Below are 17,484 nucleotides of genomic sequence, written 5' to 3'. Positions count from 1 at the left end.
CCCTCCCTCATATGATAAAAGCTAGGTGGAAAAACACCAAAAAATTTGTAAATACATTCACCTCTAGGATTTGAAATTCAATAATTTTGAATGTAAAACTGCATAATTTTTAAGGTGGTTTGCAATGAAGAGGCTCAAGCTCCAAATTAGCCAATTGACCATTGATTTTCAAAACTTTTGAGGCCGTAGATTTCACAATCCATCTATAGCATATAGTCCAGCTAATCTTAAGCCCTAACCTCGAAATCGCCTCAAAATTCTAGCTTCGAAAGCATTTTTTGACATGCTTGAAGATTTTCATTGATGGGCTCAAAAACAAGCACCATATTCAACCAAGTTTTGAACATAGCCTCTATAGGATGTTTCAAGCCATTTATAAGATTTAAGAAAACCAATCGTGTCGACAACTCCATTTTAAAGCATCTTTCTTTAGAACGGGTCGGATGAAATCTGTATTAGAGGATGGGGCACTATTTTCGACATATTTCAACATTTTAAATCATGTTTACACAAATGTCCGGTGTAGTAGTGTTACCCTGCCAGATGCCTGATGAGTGAAACAATAAACTCTACTCTTGCATCTATGATTCTTTGCATTAAATAGCCGAATCAGTAAAGGGAGACAATACCTCACAAGGAAGAAGAAAGCAGAACTGCACATAACAGAGAGGCCTTCACCCTTCAAATGCAAGAGTCTTAAGTTAAACAGAGCTTATATTTATTTGAATCCTCTTAAAATCTGAATTTTTGCCAGAAAAGAATTTAGAAAAAATCATCAATGTAGATGATTCTTCGCTTTACAAGACCTGTACTGCTTCACGCCCTATTCAAACCATGCCAAGTTTTAAGACAGCAAAAACATACACACTATCTTGGGCCCAAGTGCCTAAAACGGTTTTGAGAGCACTGAGAGCACCTACTTGTCATCAAAAAGATGAACGAACTTCCATTCCACACAAAACAGTACTGTAGAAAGGTCCCCCCTTAGATTGCATATTTGATGCAAATTTTATATTCTCCACCAACAAACCTTCCACATAATGCCATTAGGTACACAAGGTATCGAAACCAAACTAAAATGTTTGACCATAAATAAATCCTTGCCTCTGATTGAGATTTAAGGCAAGATAAGGAGCCTCCCATATTCATGGGTACACAACGGCAGAGAAACACACAATTCACCTGGTCACTAACCTGATAACGGCCGCCTATCTTCCTTACCTTCTCACTTTCCTCAATACATGGAGGCTGCTCAACACACTCCAAATCGAGCTATACCAGTCACCCATTTCAACACACCCCGCTCAATCCCACACCCTGCACCTGCTACAGACCCCAGTAGGCTACTTGGAGATGGTGAAAACTCATCAATTATGCGCACATTAAATTCACTACAAGAAATAATCGGGTGTCCTCCTTGTCACGTCTGGCTCTCCCCTTCTCGGAGCTGGCTCAAACTGTAGCAGATGACGTAAAACATGAAGTTTCAATTTTGATAAGTGCCCGGAATAGCTAATGACAAATCTACTTTTACAAGTAGGCATATAGCCCCAAAAAAAAAGGGACAAAACCTGTATGAATGTGTGTCCCATGTTGTCATCCACCTCCAAAATTGAGGCCATATTCCCTGCAAGATGACATCACATTCTCTCTCTCTCTCTCTCACTCTCTCTCTCTCTCTCTCACACACACACACCACATTGTACTAGTCAAGTCCGCACTAGCTTGATGCATGTAAGTCACCTTTTTTAGTTGATTGCATAATACAAAGAGTCTTAAAATCGAGCACTTGTCAGTTGGAGCGGGGTTGGTGTCTTGCCATTGCAATCTCTGCCTAATTGAGCAGTCGGGCAATCCGATAGAGCCTCGTCAGGTCAATGTCGATAAAATCGACATTGAGAAGATGAAAGATGTCCTAGAGATTCCTCACGAGGAGCGCGACATATATGCCATGTTGTATGACGAGTTGATGGCACCTGCTCATGGCACACGAGCATCTACAGTAGCATTATCAGAAGGTGCTAGTACTAGTGCAGCAACTGAGACGAGTGCGGCAGTTGAGCCAGCATCATCCTCTTCTGAGGGTGACATTGAGTCTACCGAGGAGAGTACTGATGAGGACATCGAGGATGTTGAGGATTGAGTGCCCAGTTGCCCACACTCCATATTGAGGACTCTAGTCTTTGGGGCTATCAAGCTCCTCTAGTTTACTATTTGTCATCATTCATGCATGATTGCATCTTTCAGGCTTCAGCACACTTTACTTTGTGTATTCAGTTTACTTTTTTTGTATCAGCTCAGGATTCAAACTTTTTGTAATCACTTTGAGTGCCATTATTAAGTAGTTGCCATTATTGATGATGAAATCCAGATCTTGATTCTTAATGTTGCCAATTTATTTATGCCAATTGATCAGTGACTCAGTTGGGTGCCCACTGTAACTGGTTCACCCAGATTCTTTAGTTTTAGCTTGTAAACATGTTTTAATGTGTAAATGATGCATGTTTAATATTGTTTTGCAAGGAAGGCAACATATTTTTAACATATTATAAACCTGTATATAAATTTTGAGGCCTGTATCCCCCTTTTTGTATGAATCGTTTTTGAAACTTCTAGAAAATGAATGAAACATTTATGAAACGTTTTTGAAACATTTATGAAACACGTTTCATGAAACGCCTAGCAACTATGGATGCCACCCCGCCTAAAAGGTGTCTCCCTAGACAGAGTGATTCAGGGTGCAGCTAGCTAGACAGCCGAGCGGATGTGGAAAGCCTCTATACAACAGTCATAGATGACCCACTTGGATCCCCTCACATTATATCATTGTAGCATTGTACCACTAACACTTTTGGTCTAATAGACCCTTTAGTCTTTTGTAGATGTCAATACAACTCTCTCTCTCTCTCTCTCTCTCTCTCTCACACACACACACACACCCACCATGATTATAAATTTCTTAACTTGTTTGCCTTTAAGTTTTAGACTGTGCTTCATGCTTGAAACATTCATCGTGGTCCACATAACAGGCAGAGCAAAGTTGCGACTCACCGCATCTATAACAGTAGTTTGGAGCACTGAATATTGTGACCACTTTTTGTTCCTGTAAGCAACCGAAAAGAAAACATGATTATTCAAATCCATGATACGCTAAGCATATGACCATAATTTGAGCTTATAATATGCAGTCAATTCTTACATGCCCCCAGTTGAAACCCTCCATTACTAACTGATGTGCTCTGGCTATAAGCTTTAAGTTGTTGGTATGGTTAAATTGTGCCGATATATCCTGCAGACAGCACCGCAAAACATGCAGAGGAGGCATCAACAGACCAGTTGACCAAGCCAAATGTAAAAGCGAGTGATTCAGATATTCAGGGTTCATTGTCACTCCTTACTTGCCCAAATGTGTAGCCAGCACCACGTGGTGAGATTCCCCATCCACAACGGTCATCGGGATCAGACCATAATAGGTCACACATAGGCCCTTCATGTGGTACTTCTTGTACACGCTCAAGTGTTCTTACATGATCAAGAGTGTCTATGGAAGGTGACAAGCCACCATGAAGACAGAAAATCTCTGATTCCACCTACAAGTTACATGAGCATGCTGCCTAACATCAGACCTTTCTTTACTAAAAATTGAATGTAACAATAAAATAATCCATAAATAGATTGACTTGGTCGTTGCACTTGAAAATTTAGTAGATGTGGTCAAAAGACCTACCAAAGCTGTTAAAGGAAAATAATCAAAAAGGTCTGTAAATATCTTCCAGACGTTTGCATTCCCGTACCTACAGCCCAAAAAATGGATAAGATACAGATGATAACAGGATTTGAAGCTCATATTCGTTGACTCCTTTGTACCTAAAATGACAACACAAAAACAAGACTCTACATGCAAAGCTGCAACCAGGGAAGGCTAAGCAAGTTTATTATGTGTGCCCAACGAGCCTCTAATCAATGAGACTACAATCACAGGATGCCAACCTACCATAAAAGACAGGAACCCAAGTAACAATTCAGGGTTCTGACAAAAAATATGAACCCAAACTCCAAAATCTCACTACAGCTGACCACTAATCCACAATAACTAATGCAAACACTGGGGACAACAAGAATTCGTTTAAATCAACTATCTCAAGCATATGCTTCTCTGCTCACTAGTTCCCATGCACAGATTATGTAATAAGTATACTCACTTCCTGAGACATTCATCATAAAACCCGTATACTTGTGTGATCTGTTCATAGAATAGAAGAGTCAGTTCAAATAGGGTTTTTCTTTCCATGCTTTTGACAATAAGTAATGACACTCTTGGAATTCTGAAAACACAGTAGCAAAAGACTAGTATAGGTTGCTATAGCCCTATCCAGAACTTTATTAATGCAAATGAACAAACCTGACGGCTCTCATGGTTGCCTCGAAGAATGGTAATTCTGTCAGGATAGCGAACTTTCAAAGCCACTAAAAGCTGTTTGGCACAATTTCAGAACAATTGTAATGTTACAAATCCTCCGTACACAAACAAAAAACGCAAATGTTTCTCACTGTTGAGGGCACAATTGGCAATAATTGTCAAGGTAGCCATCAAACATGCAAGTTCAGAAAATATTAATGGCAATCTACATGCAGAAGGTTTGACATAACTTACTGTAGCAGTTTCCACGGAGTAGTATCCACGGTCCACATAATCTCCCATGAAGAGATAGTTTGTATCTGGACACTGAAACAGGAAGACATACCAAAAAAACTGAATAGAAGCATCTCTCTCTCTCTCTCTCTCTCTCTCTCTCTCACACACACACACACACATGCATATACATCAATATGAGATTCATGGACACTATCATTGTCTATTCAGAAAGAGGTAAGGAGTCAAAAATAAGGATCATAGATGTGTGGTGCTCTCCATGAGCATGAGGTTCATAGGCGACTCTTGACAACACACATACAAGCAGTAAGACAGCAACTAAACACTCCGGAGTCCTTACTTCTTTATTTCCAAAGACTGGTAGCCTAGATTGAGGGAGCCACATGAGACCATGCAGAATCAAAACTCCATATATTATCTTGTCAGTGCACCTCTTCACCTGTCCCTATGTAGTTTCGTGTGATGAGACTTGAATCGGTTCAAAAGAAGTCTGTGCTGAATGTGATATGGAATCAACCCATCTGTATAAAGCCATTGAGGTTTTAAGTAATTTGAGGCTACCAAATGCAATCTGTAGTAACCCTGTTCTGCTCCTAATGGTCAATTTGGCTTGCATTGTGTCACCAGCCCCAACATTTCCGAGAATGAAAAGGGCCAGGTGGACTCCGCGACATCTAAACATTTGGGGAAGTACAAGCTTTGGGATTGGGGTTACTCTAGGCAACCAAGATAGTTTCTTGGACACATAAATAGGCATTGGAGCTCAAGTGTCAAGTGGAAAGCATCGTAAGCTAAGCCAATGGGGAGACTTGCTGAAGCACCTTTGTCCACATGTCTAGTTGAGCTAATTTTAGAGATGAAGCTTATGTTGGGCGGGGGGGGGGGAACCTCTTAAATTGGGACGTGGCAAGATTGTGGATCATAGTGAGACAAGTGGCCTCACACTTGTCACCTCAGCTCTACACTTGTCATTAAGCATTTAACCTCATGAGAGCTCCAAATCTATAAATTGGACTCCTCTCTCTTCATTTGCACAAGCTCTACTGCTGCAAACTAGCCTCTACCATGTTAGCTACTCGCATTCTTGTCTCCAACACTCTATGGAGGGTCTCTACACTACTTCACTTTCCTCTACAAAAGGATACTCTACCTCTCTAGCTTTTCTATAGCAACATTCTTGCTATTTTAAGCATACTTGCCACTATACTTTCTGTACCAATCATTGCACTTCTTGTACCGCCACTATACCTACTGCACTTGCTGTATCAATCATTGTACTTACTGTACCACCACAATATCTACTGTACTAGTCATTCTACTTGCTGTAACAGCTATTGTACATGCTGTACCAACTGTACTTGTTGTACCAGCACATGTACTGACTGTTCCAGATTCTGTACTAGCTCTATTGGTGTTGCCACAACCTGTTTTGGTTGCCCGTCGTGGTCCTTCCCAACTTGTTCATAGTGCCTAGGATAGTGCCTAAAACTGTCTCGATTGTTCTACACCAGTTTTATAGCTATACGAGTTTGTATTTCACCGGTGTTTTGTGCGAAAGTATTATTTGCTTCAGTTGAGTTTTTTTCTCACATATGGCATCTTGAATACCCATGGTGATGGGGACGATTAGTACCCTCATAGGAAGAGGTGGTTTACACATTCATGGTACTTTGGGGCTTCTTTTGATGAGCCCGTGTGTATGGTCGAATGCTGGTTGTATATGGATAATCCGGCATCTCTCGTGAGGAGAGTAAGACCTCAACGCTTGCACATGATATTTTTCTCCTTGGGTAATAAAATACTCCAAAGGGGAGAGTTGTGTCAAAATATGCAGCGGAGATGATAACCAAATCTGAGACCACAAGAGCAAGTAGAGTGCAGAAAATAGACAGCACAAGAGAAGGAGAGAGATAGGCGTGTAACTCTTCTCTATACACAAGATCCCGAATCTGAAAACTGGATACAATGATGTGGGGGCCATGGGGCCATTTTATATGGCCCCATACATGCAGTCGGCCTGTGCAAAAACAGCCGACTTGGCCTACATGTCCACAACCAGCCCATACATGCAGTCGGCCAGTATGCAGGAGAGGTCGGGGACCACACAGGGAAGTCGGCCAGCAACCAGATCATCCGTTGGCCACCATCTGGATCAGCCGGGGTGCAGAAAACTGCCTCCCACACCATGGGAAAAATAGGGAAAAATGGGGAAAAAATACAAGGAGTGAGGAAAAATGAGAAAACACCTATACAGGGCGGGCACACCCACAACAGAGTCCCTAGTGTCTCATAAAGAAAGGAGATGACTTCTAACACCCCCTCTCAACTCCTGGCTGTGAAATCAACCCTAGGGAGCTGGAGTGCCGCCTGAGCGTAGCCTGAGGTAGCGACTTCGTGAAGAGGTCCGCCGCATTGTCCTTCGTCGAACAATAAAGTAGCAAGATGTCACCAGCCAAGATCTTCTCACGTACAAAGTGATACTGTATCTCTCTGTGCTTGGTCCGGGCATGGAAGACTGGGTTCCGAGCAATAGCTATACAACTCTTCCTTCTGTGGAAACCCAGCCTCCGCAGCCCCACAACCTCGCAAGCAACACCACAAGCAGCCCGGTACTCTGTCTCTGTTGGACAACCATTGCCACAGCCTCTCCCCAAAGTGGACGAGGAAGATCACGATGCTCCAGCATGGTCCTCGCCATCTCCACCACAGTCCTGTTTTTGCGTTCTATAACTCCATTCTCTGAAGGTGATCCTGTATTGGCCAGTTCCCTCTTGATGCCATGATCTGCACAAAATCTGAGAAATACATTCGAGGAGAATTCACCCCCTTTGTCAGCCCTGAGAGTCTTTACCTGCAACACAGACTCTTTTTCCACCATCACATGCCAATCCTTGAACCCTGCAAAAGCTTGTTCCTTCTTTGAAAGAAAGTAGACCCACGTGAATCAGGTACAATCGTCAACAAGCAACATGAAACAGAGAGATCCTCCCAATGATGGTGTCTGCTGAGGTCCACACAAGTCAGTGTGAATCAACTCCAATGGTTTTGAAGCCCGCCTGGAAGCCTCTTCGAAAAGGATTCCCTGTGCTGCTTACCACGTATGCAAGAACTGCAACGTCCTTGCCTGCTGCCAACATCTGGCAAGCCAACCACCATCTGGTCCCGAAAAGCTCGCCACAGTGCATCCACATTTAAGTGGCCAAAACGAAAGTGCCACAGATCTCCGACCTGAGAACCTGTCAATCAGGAGAGTGCAGAGAGCTTGTAGATACCATTCTCCACACCGCCTTCCCAACCTGGCCACTCTCACGGTCCCGTACAGCAACTGAATGCTCCTCAAATTCCACCCGAAAGCCAGTCTTGCATACTTCATGCACTGACAGAAGATGAAAATCAAGAGCAGGGACGTAAAGAACACGAGAGGCATGACCTGACTGCCGTTTCAAATCCAAAAAAAAGTCACGGGACGGAGTCATGTGCCTGGAAGCACCACTGTCAAGAGTCCATTCCCGGGTATCCTTCGCGATGGAGCCAACTGCCTCCTCGCTCAAAGACGATGAAGCATCGGAGTCCATCATCTCTAAGTGCGCAAATGCAGGAGTCTTTGTAGCTGAGGCTGAAGAATCAACACTCTTCCCAATCCGCTTAGGACACTTCCTCCAATAGTGGCCTTTCTCGCCACAATCATTGCAGGACCACTCAGCCTTCAGTTTCTCTCGTTCCATTTCAGGCTTCTTCTCAGAAGACTTCTCCGGTGAAGCCTTCCCTTTGCCCTTGTTGTTATTCCAGCCTCTCGGCCGTTGGCTAGTTAAGGCCTCCGAACCTCCACTGTGAGGAGGGTTCGTGAAACATTCCTCCTGGTCCAAGACCATGGGCACAAGCTCCTCCCAAGTAATGTTAGAAAGAGCTTGGTCTCCCCGCCTTGTTGCTGCCCTGTAGCAAGGTGGTTCCAAACGTGTACTGTACGGATCCGTACATACTGTACGTTGTTTGGTACGGAAAAAAATTTTAAGGTACGTAAAAATACGTACCATTGGTAAAAATACATAAAATCTCAGGAATTTCAGCCACCTACATAAAATTTCAGTCCATGTCCACATTGACATATAAAACTTTCGAAATAGAGACACAACAAGGTCAAAAACCTACTAATTCAAAAGTGAGAAATTAGAATCACAAGTCAATGCATGATTGCTCTGACAAATTCAATGCACAATGCCATACAATTTCAATCAAGATTCAGCAATCATACAATGCATAATATTTAGTGGGCAGCTCAGCTGAGAGAGAGAGAGAGAGAGAGAGAGAGTTATGTTGCTGCCTTGGGGGCCTGAGCAAGGGTGGGTGGGGAAAACAAGGTACAAGGTAGCGAAAACAGAGAGAGAGAGAGAGAGAGAGAGAGAGAGAGAGAGTGCAACTGTAGAGGCCCTTACCGGAAGGTGTGCACCGTACAGAGTCCAGACGCTATCGTAGGCGAAACCCAAAAAAAAAAACGTTTATCGCAGGAAACGTTTATCGCAGGCAAGCGAAGCCCCCCAAAAAAAAAACGCGTACGGATCGATCCGTACGTACGGATCCCCGTACGGTGCGGATGTACGGTACGGATTGGATCCGTACGTACGTTTTGATCCAACCTTGCCCTGTAGGAAGCCTACATGTCATGCTTTTTCCACATGATACCCGTTTGCTGCCCACACAACAACCTAACTACTGTGTGCACGCTGTACAGCCCTCTGCCACAGTTTCAGGGGATCATATTCAAACCCCTTGCCTACATGTATACAAGACATGTCAAGGGTAGACATCTAAGTAAAAAATCGCAGCCTATCTTGGAGTTTTAGGTGTCAGATTTATACTATATAGAACTGGAGAAAAAGGAGCACTCCAGATGTTCAGATGCTCCGTGCACAGCCTCTGATCCACTTTCAAGGGATGGCTACTACCAGTAATTCCTGTCCCTGCAAAGGATGGCTATTCCACAAGTCCATAATCACGACCCTGATGATGATTTTTTCCCCACAAAAGAGCACATATGATAAGGAGAAAGCAGCATGCTTCACATGATCACACAAGAAAATTTTTGCTGAAACATGCTGGATGCATTATGGGTTCAAAACCAGGATAAGATTGTTTTGTGATTGTCAATGTCTTATGATCAATACGTGACATTATGATAGAGGATGCAGCAATTGTCTGAGAGTCTGACCACATTGATTAAAGAAATATGCCCTTTATCAAAGATCTACACCAAAACAAAGCAACTTAATCAATACAATGACTTGTTCCCACAGATACCTTCCCACCAATTCTGAAAAGCTCGGCAAGGTCGTGAAACTGTCCATGAATATCACCGCAGATTGTGACTGGGCATTTGACTGGCTGCTTACATCCAGTACAAGTCAGGCTTACAATGAGAAAATTTGAGACTTACATGCTGCTAAATACAAAAAACTTCATTAACAAGTTCTTTGACACTCAAATAGCAAGCATATTCATCCTTCAATTTGCACGTGAATTAAAACTACCTATATATGGTCATAAAAAGCACATGGTACTGATATAGTGTGGTTTGATTCTAACAAACCAATTTTGCAGTCAACAAAAAGGTTAATTAATTAAGTGTAGAAATCAGACAGGTACATCCACCCATATCAGCTATATAATGGCCAAAGAGGGTCAAGAATGCAAGGTCGAATGTGGACATACAAGTAATTCAGGCTCCTCACTTCAGGGAAGGGGACAACTTAAGATTTGCATGTGGTTGGGACTGGACCCAACAAAAGGCTCTTAAGTTCTACTTCCTGTGTAAGAAACAAGATGGGTCTATGGAGTGCCAACCACCAACAAGGCTTATCCCTGTGCAGATTTCAAAAAGTAGCCCAAGCAGGTATTGGAACACAAGACGGGGGGAGGGGGTGGGAGACAAGCAATGAGAGAAAGCGTTGTGAGAAGTGTAACCCGATAGCTGCAGGAGTAGGAATGAGATGTAAAAGCATCTACAAGGGTGACCCATGTCAGAAGGAAGCGTGCTTCAAACCATTACATATGAAAAAGTGTAAACCAAAGAGATTGCAAAATAACCTGGACATTATTCTCCTCCATCAAGATTTCTTTGGCTTTTTCACATAGCGATCGCACCTGCATCCACCCATTCAAAAAGACAAAACAAGCAAAGCCTTTGCATATTCGTAAAGAGACACTATTATCTGCAAGCAAATAGACAAAAATATGGAGATTTTATCCAATAACTTCTAGATTTTCAGTTTGATTCAGCCAAAATTGTCTTGATGTGGCAGTTTCAATTGTTGCAAACACGTGCTTCGCTACACTATCACACGTCAGTTGGGTACAACACATTCAGCACCAGTGAGCCTAGATAGAAGCTTCTGGAGCACTGTCCGGGTATACCATGTGCATCTGACCATCAGAATATATGGTAACTGAGGATTCAATGATGTGCAGAATCAGCTTCAAATTATAATTTTAAGGAGGTTTTAGCAAGTACATATCCAGAGGAGCAACGGCAAGTGTGAATTTCTGCCCATACAAAATTGAAGAGCCCCAAAGAAAGCTGAGAGCACCTGAAGGCACAGCACAACGAGCATGTGTACAACACTGCCACCTTTTATACAGCATTGCTGTAACGTATAGCCACACCAGGTCCATACAATAGTGGCAGCTTCTCTACAATTCGTCTCCTAACTGTCTAGAGACTGAGCTGATAGTTACTTAGTATAGGAATCAGATCTGGCAGCCATACAACTGATGTTCCTCTTCATCACGCAAAGCTAAAGCTACTCATGTTTGTAAACTCAATATCTTAAGATAACAGATAGGGCTGGCAAAGTGCAATCTGTATACAACATGTATGAACACATCACAATCGGCTCTAAGGCTGCGAGATTCACACAGAACAGTAGCATTTCTTTCGAGATAGTAAGACTTCGGAGACCAAAACCGATCGAGAGTAAAGAAAAAAGTGGATCTAGGTTCTTTCAGAACTTGATTCACGCGATGGAGCCAGTTATGTACATCCATATTCCTCGCGGATCTAGCCCAATGGCGTTTCCCGGGTCCAACTGTGAAGGGCATGCATCTCGTTTCCATCGAAGGGCACAAAGACGCTGTTTCCTTCCAGCAGCAGAACTTAATGCGGCCAAATCGAGGCGTATCCACGGGGGCCTCGGACAGAAGCGCTCCTTTCTACAGATGCTGGTGCCGCAGAAAAACAGATTTCTTGGATCTCTCCGCTTTCTGATTCTTAGGGTTTGGCATATGCCATGGCCATGGAAATGAAGCAGAAAGCCAGGCAATTTCAAACCTGGAAGAAGGGGAAAGGGAGTGTAAGGGGAGCAGAGTTCACTAACCTCAGGCTCCAACAAAGGCTTGCATTGCATTAGCTGAGCGATGTGCGCGTCGAGATGGCCATTGCGCTCCACGATGGCGGGTGCAACGCTCATGGCTCCAGTTCAGGGGGCGGGTGGGAGAGCTCGACGCGGAGGTTTCTGCGTGTTATTCTGTAGGCTTGAACGGGTGATGGAGAGGTACACAGAGAAGCGTACCTAGTGGTAGAGAAAAGGGGGGGAAACTGAGGGAGGAGAGCAGAAGAAGAGAGGAGCTGAAAAAAAAAAAGAAACTAGATTGAGATTACATCCTTTGAGCGAGTATAATTTGGCTAATAACTAAGGTAAGGTTTGTAACCTTCTGTATGGGCTAACAAGACCCCCAAACAAGGGACTTGAGATTGAATTAAGCTCTCCTAAAATTACATTTTATTAAGGCATCCTCTGAGTGAGTATAATTTGGCTAATAACTAAGGTAAGGTTTGTATGCTTACCTTTCAGTGAGAATAATTTGGCTAAAACTAAGGTAAGGTTTGTAAGCTTACCTTTCAGTGAGAGTAATTTGGCTAATAACTAAGGTAAGGTTTGTATGCTTACCTTTCAGTGAGAATAATTTGGCTAAAACTAAGGTAAGGTTTGTAAGCTTACCTTTCAGTGAGAGTAATTTGGCTAATAACTAAGTTAAGGACCTTAGGTATGGGCTAACAAGACCCCCAAACAAGGGACTTAAGATTGAATTAAGCTGTTAAAAAAATTAGTTTGATAACTATATAAAATTGGTAACATTGCAAGCTAAGTAATGGTCTAGTTGAAAATTAGTTGGCCGACAAAATAAAATTGGTAATGTTGCAAGATAAGTAAGTGTCTAGTTGAAAATTAACTAAATAAAATCAGTAAGCTCGTAAGCTTGGTTGGGATCTAGTTGGAAGACCCTCAGCTTGTGGATGTTAATAAAGAGCTACCACGTGCACTTGGCCAAACTAGCTCATTCTTCCCAATTGTGTTCTTCAAGATAGCTTTTGACCAAAGAGATGTGAACCAAGAGCATAGAGAAAAAAGTAGGAGAGTGTAGCTTCGCTAGCTTTAGCAAAAGTAAGAGGAAGAGTATCTAGGGGGTAGGGGGTCTTTTGGAGGGAGGGTGCGGGGAGGCTTTGGAAGGGGAAAATGAGAAAGGAAGATCAAATCTTTGTAATTATGTTAACTTTAGAAGAATGGGATAATCACATCACACAAGTCCAAGCTTTGTCACTACAATGGTTTTATTTAGTTGCAACTTTCTTTTTTGGCATTGTGGAATTTGTGCCTTGTTACAAGTCGTGAGGCTCATTATTTATGGGTGGTAGCAGAAGATACTAAAGAAAATAGCAAGAGAATGAGATTACATTTTATTAAGCTATCTTATTTGAGTGAGAATATAATTTGGCTAGTAACTAAGGTAAGGTTTATAAGCTTAGGTGTGTCCTACATGGAAATTAGCTAGCTAACTAAATAAAATTATTCTGACTATAAGCTTGGTAAAACTAGTTGGCTAAATATAATTGGTAAGGGGGTCGAAAGGGCCACCTCATGCACTTGGCTAAACTAGCTTTCGCTCACTCTTTATTCACAAGTGTGTAGTTCAAGATAGCTTTTAGACAAAAGGTGCCAAGAGCATATAAAAAAAAGCAAAAGAGTATGGCTAGCTTTAGCAAAAGTAAGAAATAGAGTATCTAGGGGGTAGGGGATTTTTGGAGGGGGAGAATAGGGAGGGGAAACAAGAAAGGAAGATCAAATCTTTACAACTATGTTAACTTTAGAAGAGGATAATCACGTCAAGCTTTGTCATTCTAATGGTCTAATTTTAGTTGATTATTTTGCAACTATGAAATTTGTGCCTTGTTGGGAGCCCTAAAGTTTCCTTGCTTGAAATATGTTTATTAGTCATTTGCTTGAACTAACAAAAGCACTAAGGTAAGCTTTTTATGGAAACATTACCCTAAATTTTCCACCCACTCTTGCCTTGGCCTAAGGTAAGCTTTCTATGGAAGCATTACCCTAAATTTTCCACCTACTCTTGCCTTGGCCTTTCTACCATAGTGTTGTAGGTAAGAATACTATTAACATGAGATTATCCCAAATTTGGAGATAAGGTTAAAATGGTGCATGCTTTCTCTCAAACAAGCTCGTTACTTTATATTAAAGCGAGTAAATGCTATTATTAACATATGCAATTTTGTTTTGAGTGGGTTAAATAGACAAATATTAAATAGACAATATTGTTTTGAGTGGGTTAAATAGACAAATATTAAAAGGACCAATACATTATAATTCTCCCTCATGTATAGGCACGCGTGTAAGTAAGAGCCCCTTTTGTAGTGGTACAATTTGTTAGATTAGGCTGTGGTTTATTAAGATGGAAAGTCTTTGAAACTTTGTATAAAATATGGTTAGTCTTTGTATGGCTTACTTCACAAAAGATACTTAGTATTTTGTTGGCTAATTGTAAGTTCGAGAGTTAATGCAAATGATGTAAGTTTCATGGTTTTACCATGATATAATAAATATTTAAATATCTCCCAAATAATAAGTAAGAGCTTAGAGCCTTGCTAGAATAACATAAATATTTATGGAGGAAGCTAATATGAATATGGCTAATGAGGGAACTATGAGGAAGCTAAAATGAGTATGGCTAATGAGGGGAACTATGAGGAATCTATGAGGCTATGGGGAACACGTAAAAGAGAACATAAAAGGTGTGGAGGGGGAAGGGGGGGAGGGGGGTACTACTTTATTGACAAACTAATAGAGAGGAAGAGGATCAATGGTTGATCCTTGATAATGGCTCGAGTAAAACATGAATCTTTTTAAATGACTTGGATTAACAAATAGACAAAAGTAAAGCTCGCTAGCAAAGCTTCACCATAAAGTTTCTAATATATTTCCCCTCTACCCTAGTAGTCTAACTTTAAAAGTGTGGGTAGAGGAGTTAATGGCACCCCTCACACTAAATTAAGCATAAAAAGGTTTCAAGCTCTATAACTGCAAAGTTTTAGTTCTAGTTGATTATCTTCAAGTTATCTTTTAGTCCTTCTACCCTCTTACCTAAAGCCCCCACCCCCCACCCCTTCTTTCCCTGAACACAAAACTATATCAAACCACCTAGTTTTCAACTATATAAATTATTTTTCATAAATTGTGCATGAGCAACAAAATGGCTAAGGTGAGATGGTAGTCAAAGATTTACCCTAAATTTCTCGATTTGCATTTTACATTAACCCTTTATTTAAGTTATCTAACTTTCACAAGGTAAGTGTGCCATTAACATTAAATATGTCCAAAATGTAGATGAGATTGAAAGGGCGTAGGCTTTTCTTGAATTAAAATGATTTCTTTAATTGTTTGTGGCACAATTTGTTTTATATAACAAGAGTTAGAGAGTTACCACCATATTATTCAATAAAAATCTACCCAAATTTTTATTTGTGCTCTTTGTTGGGAGGAATAAGTGTTATGTATTATTGTGGTACATGTTATGCAAGCTACAGTCAATGGCTTGAGTTGAGCATGTACAAGGAATGATAAGATATGATGTGTCCATAGAAGTTGAGGGGTTATTGATATAATAATGTGGTTATTGATCCAAAAGTGTGTGCCATTAGTATGAGCAACAATATTAAAGGGAAACTTTTGCTTTGATACTTTATTTAAGTTGAAGGAAGCTATGCAAACCTTGTACTTTACATGAGTACATGATTTGGCTATTATAGTTGCAAAGGAGACACGCGATGTCCAATTGCTATTGAGCCAAGCCCTACTTTATTTTCCATCACAAAAAGTTTACATTGCAATGATATGATGACGAGCTCCCACCATCGTTTGTGAATGAAATGACATGACAAGCCACAACTATCTCTCGTGGCATATTATGTCACATCCAAAAAATATTACACGGACTTTCTGAAAGTTAGTTTTCCTCGTTCAAGAAGAATGGCTACAATGTCAAGCTAAGGAAGGTGAAGTTCCACTCTTCTCACCACATCCAAGCATAGAGCAAAGGCTAAAGAACAGGAGACTAAGAATAGTAAGTTCTAAACATGGTGACCCTCTAGGCATAATCTTCACCACATCCAAGCATAGAGTAAAGGCTAAAAGAACTGGAGGCTAATAATAGTAAGTTCTAAACATTCAATAAATGAAGATCATACCAAAGAAAGACAAGCCATCTATTGTATGAGTTTCTTGTCCATATCTATAGTCTTTGCTCCCTTCAAATCTACTTCATCTCACTTAAGCGTCAATTCAAGGTGTATCACTTAATGTGTATATTCAACTACTTGAACATTGGAGAGTTCTCTATGTACTAAAGATAAGCCATCTATTGTATAAGTTTCTTGTCCATATTTGTAGTCTTTTCTCCCTTCGAATCTACTTCATCTCACTCAAGCATCATTTTAAGGCATATCACTCAATGTGTATATTCAACTACTCGAACATTAGAGAGTTCTCCATGCACTAAAGACAAGTAAGACATGAAAATTTGCTTATTATAAGATCTCTCACTGAAGACAAGAAGGACGTATGCATCAAGAAAGAAAGAAAGATTTGTGTACGTGTGTGATGGAAGAAGGAAAGGAGGACTTATTCACATGTGTAGAAAGGAAGAAAGGTTTGTGTACATGTGTGATGGAAGAAAGAGAGGAGGACTTATTCACATGTGTAGAAGGCCAAAATGGTGTATGAGATAAAAAAGTAGATTGTGTATTGATGATGTGATAGGATAAAAATATTTATACTTGTCAAGATGTTTAAACAGAATGAAAATAACCACGTACTAAAAAAAACATATATCAATGCCATGTTACATTGTTGTGTCATAGGGTTAGTTTTATACTCTCATCAAATGACGCATAGTTATAGTCTAGGTATGGTACTTTAGGGGGGAGCAAGGTCAAGTGACAAATGTGTATGGTATGGTAGTTTAGGGGTGAGCAGGGTCAAGTGACAAATGTGTATGATATGGGGGAGGACAACACATTATCAATGGCATGGCAAGACTTCGGTCCTCCTTGAAGGACTCATGGTTTAACTAAGCAAAATATGAGTTTACTCTAGGTTTATTGCAATTTGAAGTTAACAAGCTCTCCCTAACTTGCCAACTAAAACTTCCTTATAGTACCAATAGTGATGTAAAGTTTTGGTTGGCAAGTTGTAAACATCTTGATGAGACTGGTATTAACTATAAAAACATGTTTCATCACTTGAGAGCGATAATACAGAGCAAGAAAAGACTATCCTAGTTGGCCTTATCTTTAAAGATACTGGACTTATTTCATGAGGTAAGTGTATAGGAAACATTGGGAAAAAACTTGTTCATATTGCATTGCATGAGCACATCAATGTGCACACTAAGATGGCAATTATGTGCCATGATGGTGGGTGTAATACTCCATTAGAGAGAAAAGGTTTCTATGTGTTATTCTATTATATAGAAAGGCTTAAATGGGTGAC

The 17,484-nt window shown here is 41.0% G+C and overlaps 1 protein-coding gene across 1 annotated transcript; it reads right to left on the bottom strand.

The window, feature by feature from the left end:
• Positions 1–717: 717 nt before the first annotated feature.
• LOC147616984 (serine/threonine-protein phosphatase PP2A-2 catalytic subunit) lies at positions 718–12,303 on the bottom strand. The gene is made up of 12 exons (XM_086776631.1): positions 12,022–12,303; positions 10,736–10,792; positions 9,950–10,033; positions 4,655–4,726; positions 4,403–4,474; positions 4,203–4,243; positions 3,728–3,794; positions 3,399–3,590; positions 3,200–3,289; positions 3,052–3,103; positions 1,572–1,627; positions 718–1,457 (listed from the first exon to the last, which is right to left on the bottom strand). The coding sequence occupies exons 1-12, from the start codon at positions 12,112–12,114 to the stop codon at positions 1,392–1,394; spliced, it is 942 nt and encodes a 313-aa protein (XP_086632757.1). The 5' UTR covers positions 12,115–12,303; the 3' UTR covers positions 718–1,391.
• Positions 12,304–17,484: the final 5,181 nt, after the last annotated feature.

Source organism: Cibotium barometz, chromosome 37 (genome assembly GCF_041138505.1).
Source record: "Cibotium barometz isolate CiBa-2024 chromosome 37, ASM4113850v1, whole genome shotgun sequence".
In the NCBI taxonomy this organism is placed as follows: Eukaryota; Viridiplantae; Streptophyta; class Polypodiopsida; order Cyatheales; family Cibotiaceae; genus Cibotium; species Cibotium barometz.
The sequence above is the reverse complement of the archived record's forward strand: the minus strand, read 5'-3'. Positions and strand labels throughout refer to the sequence as shown.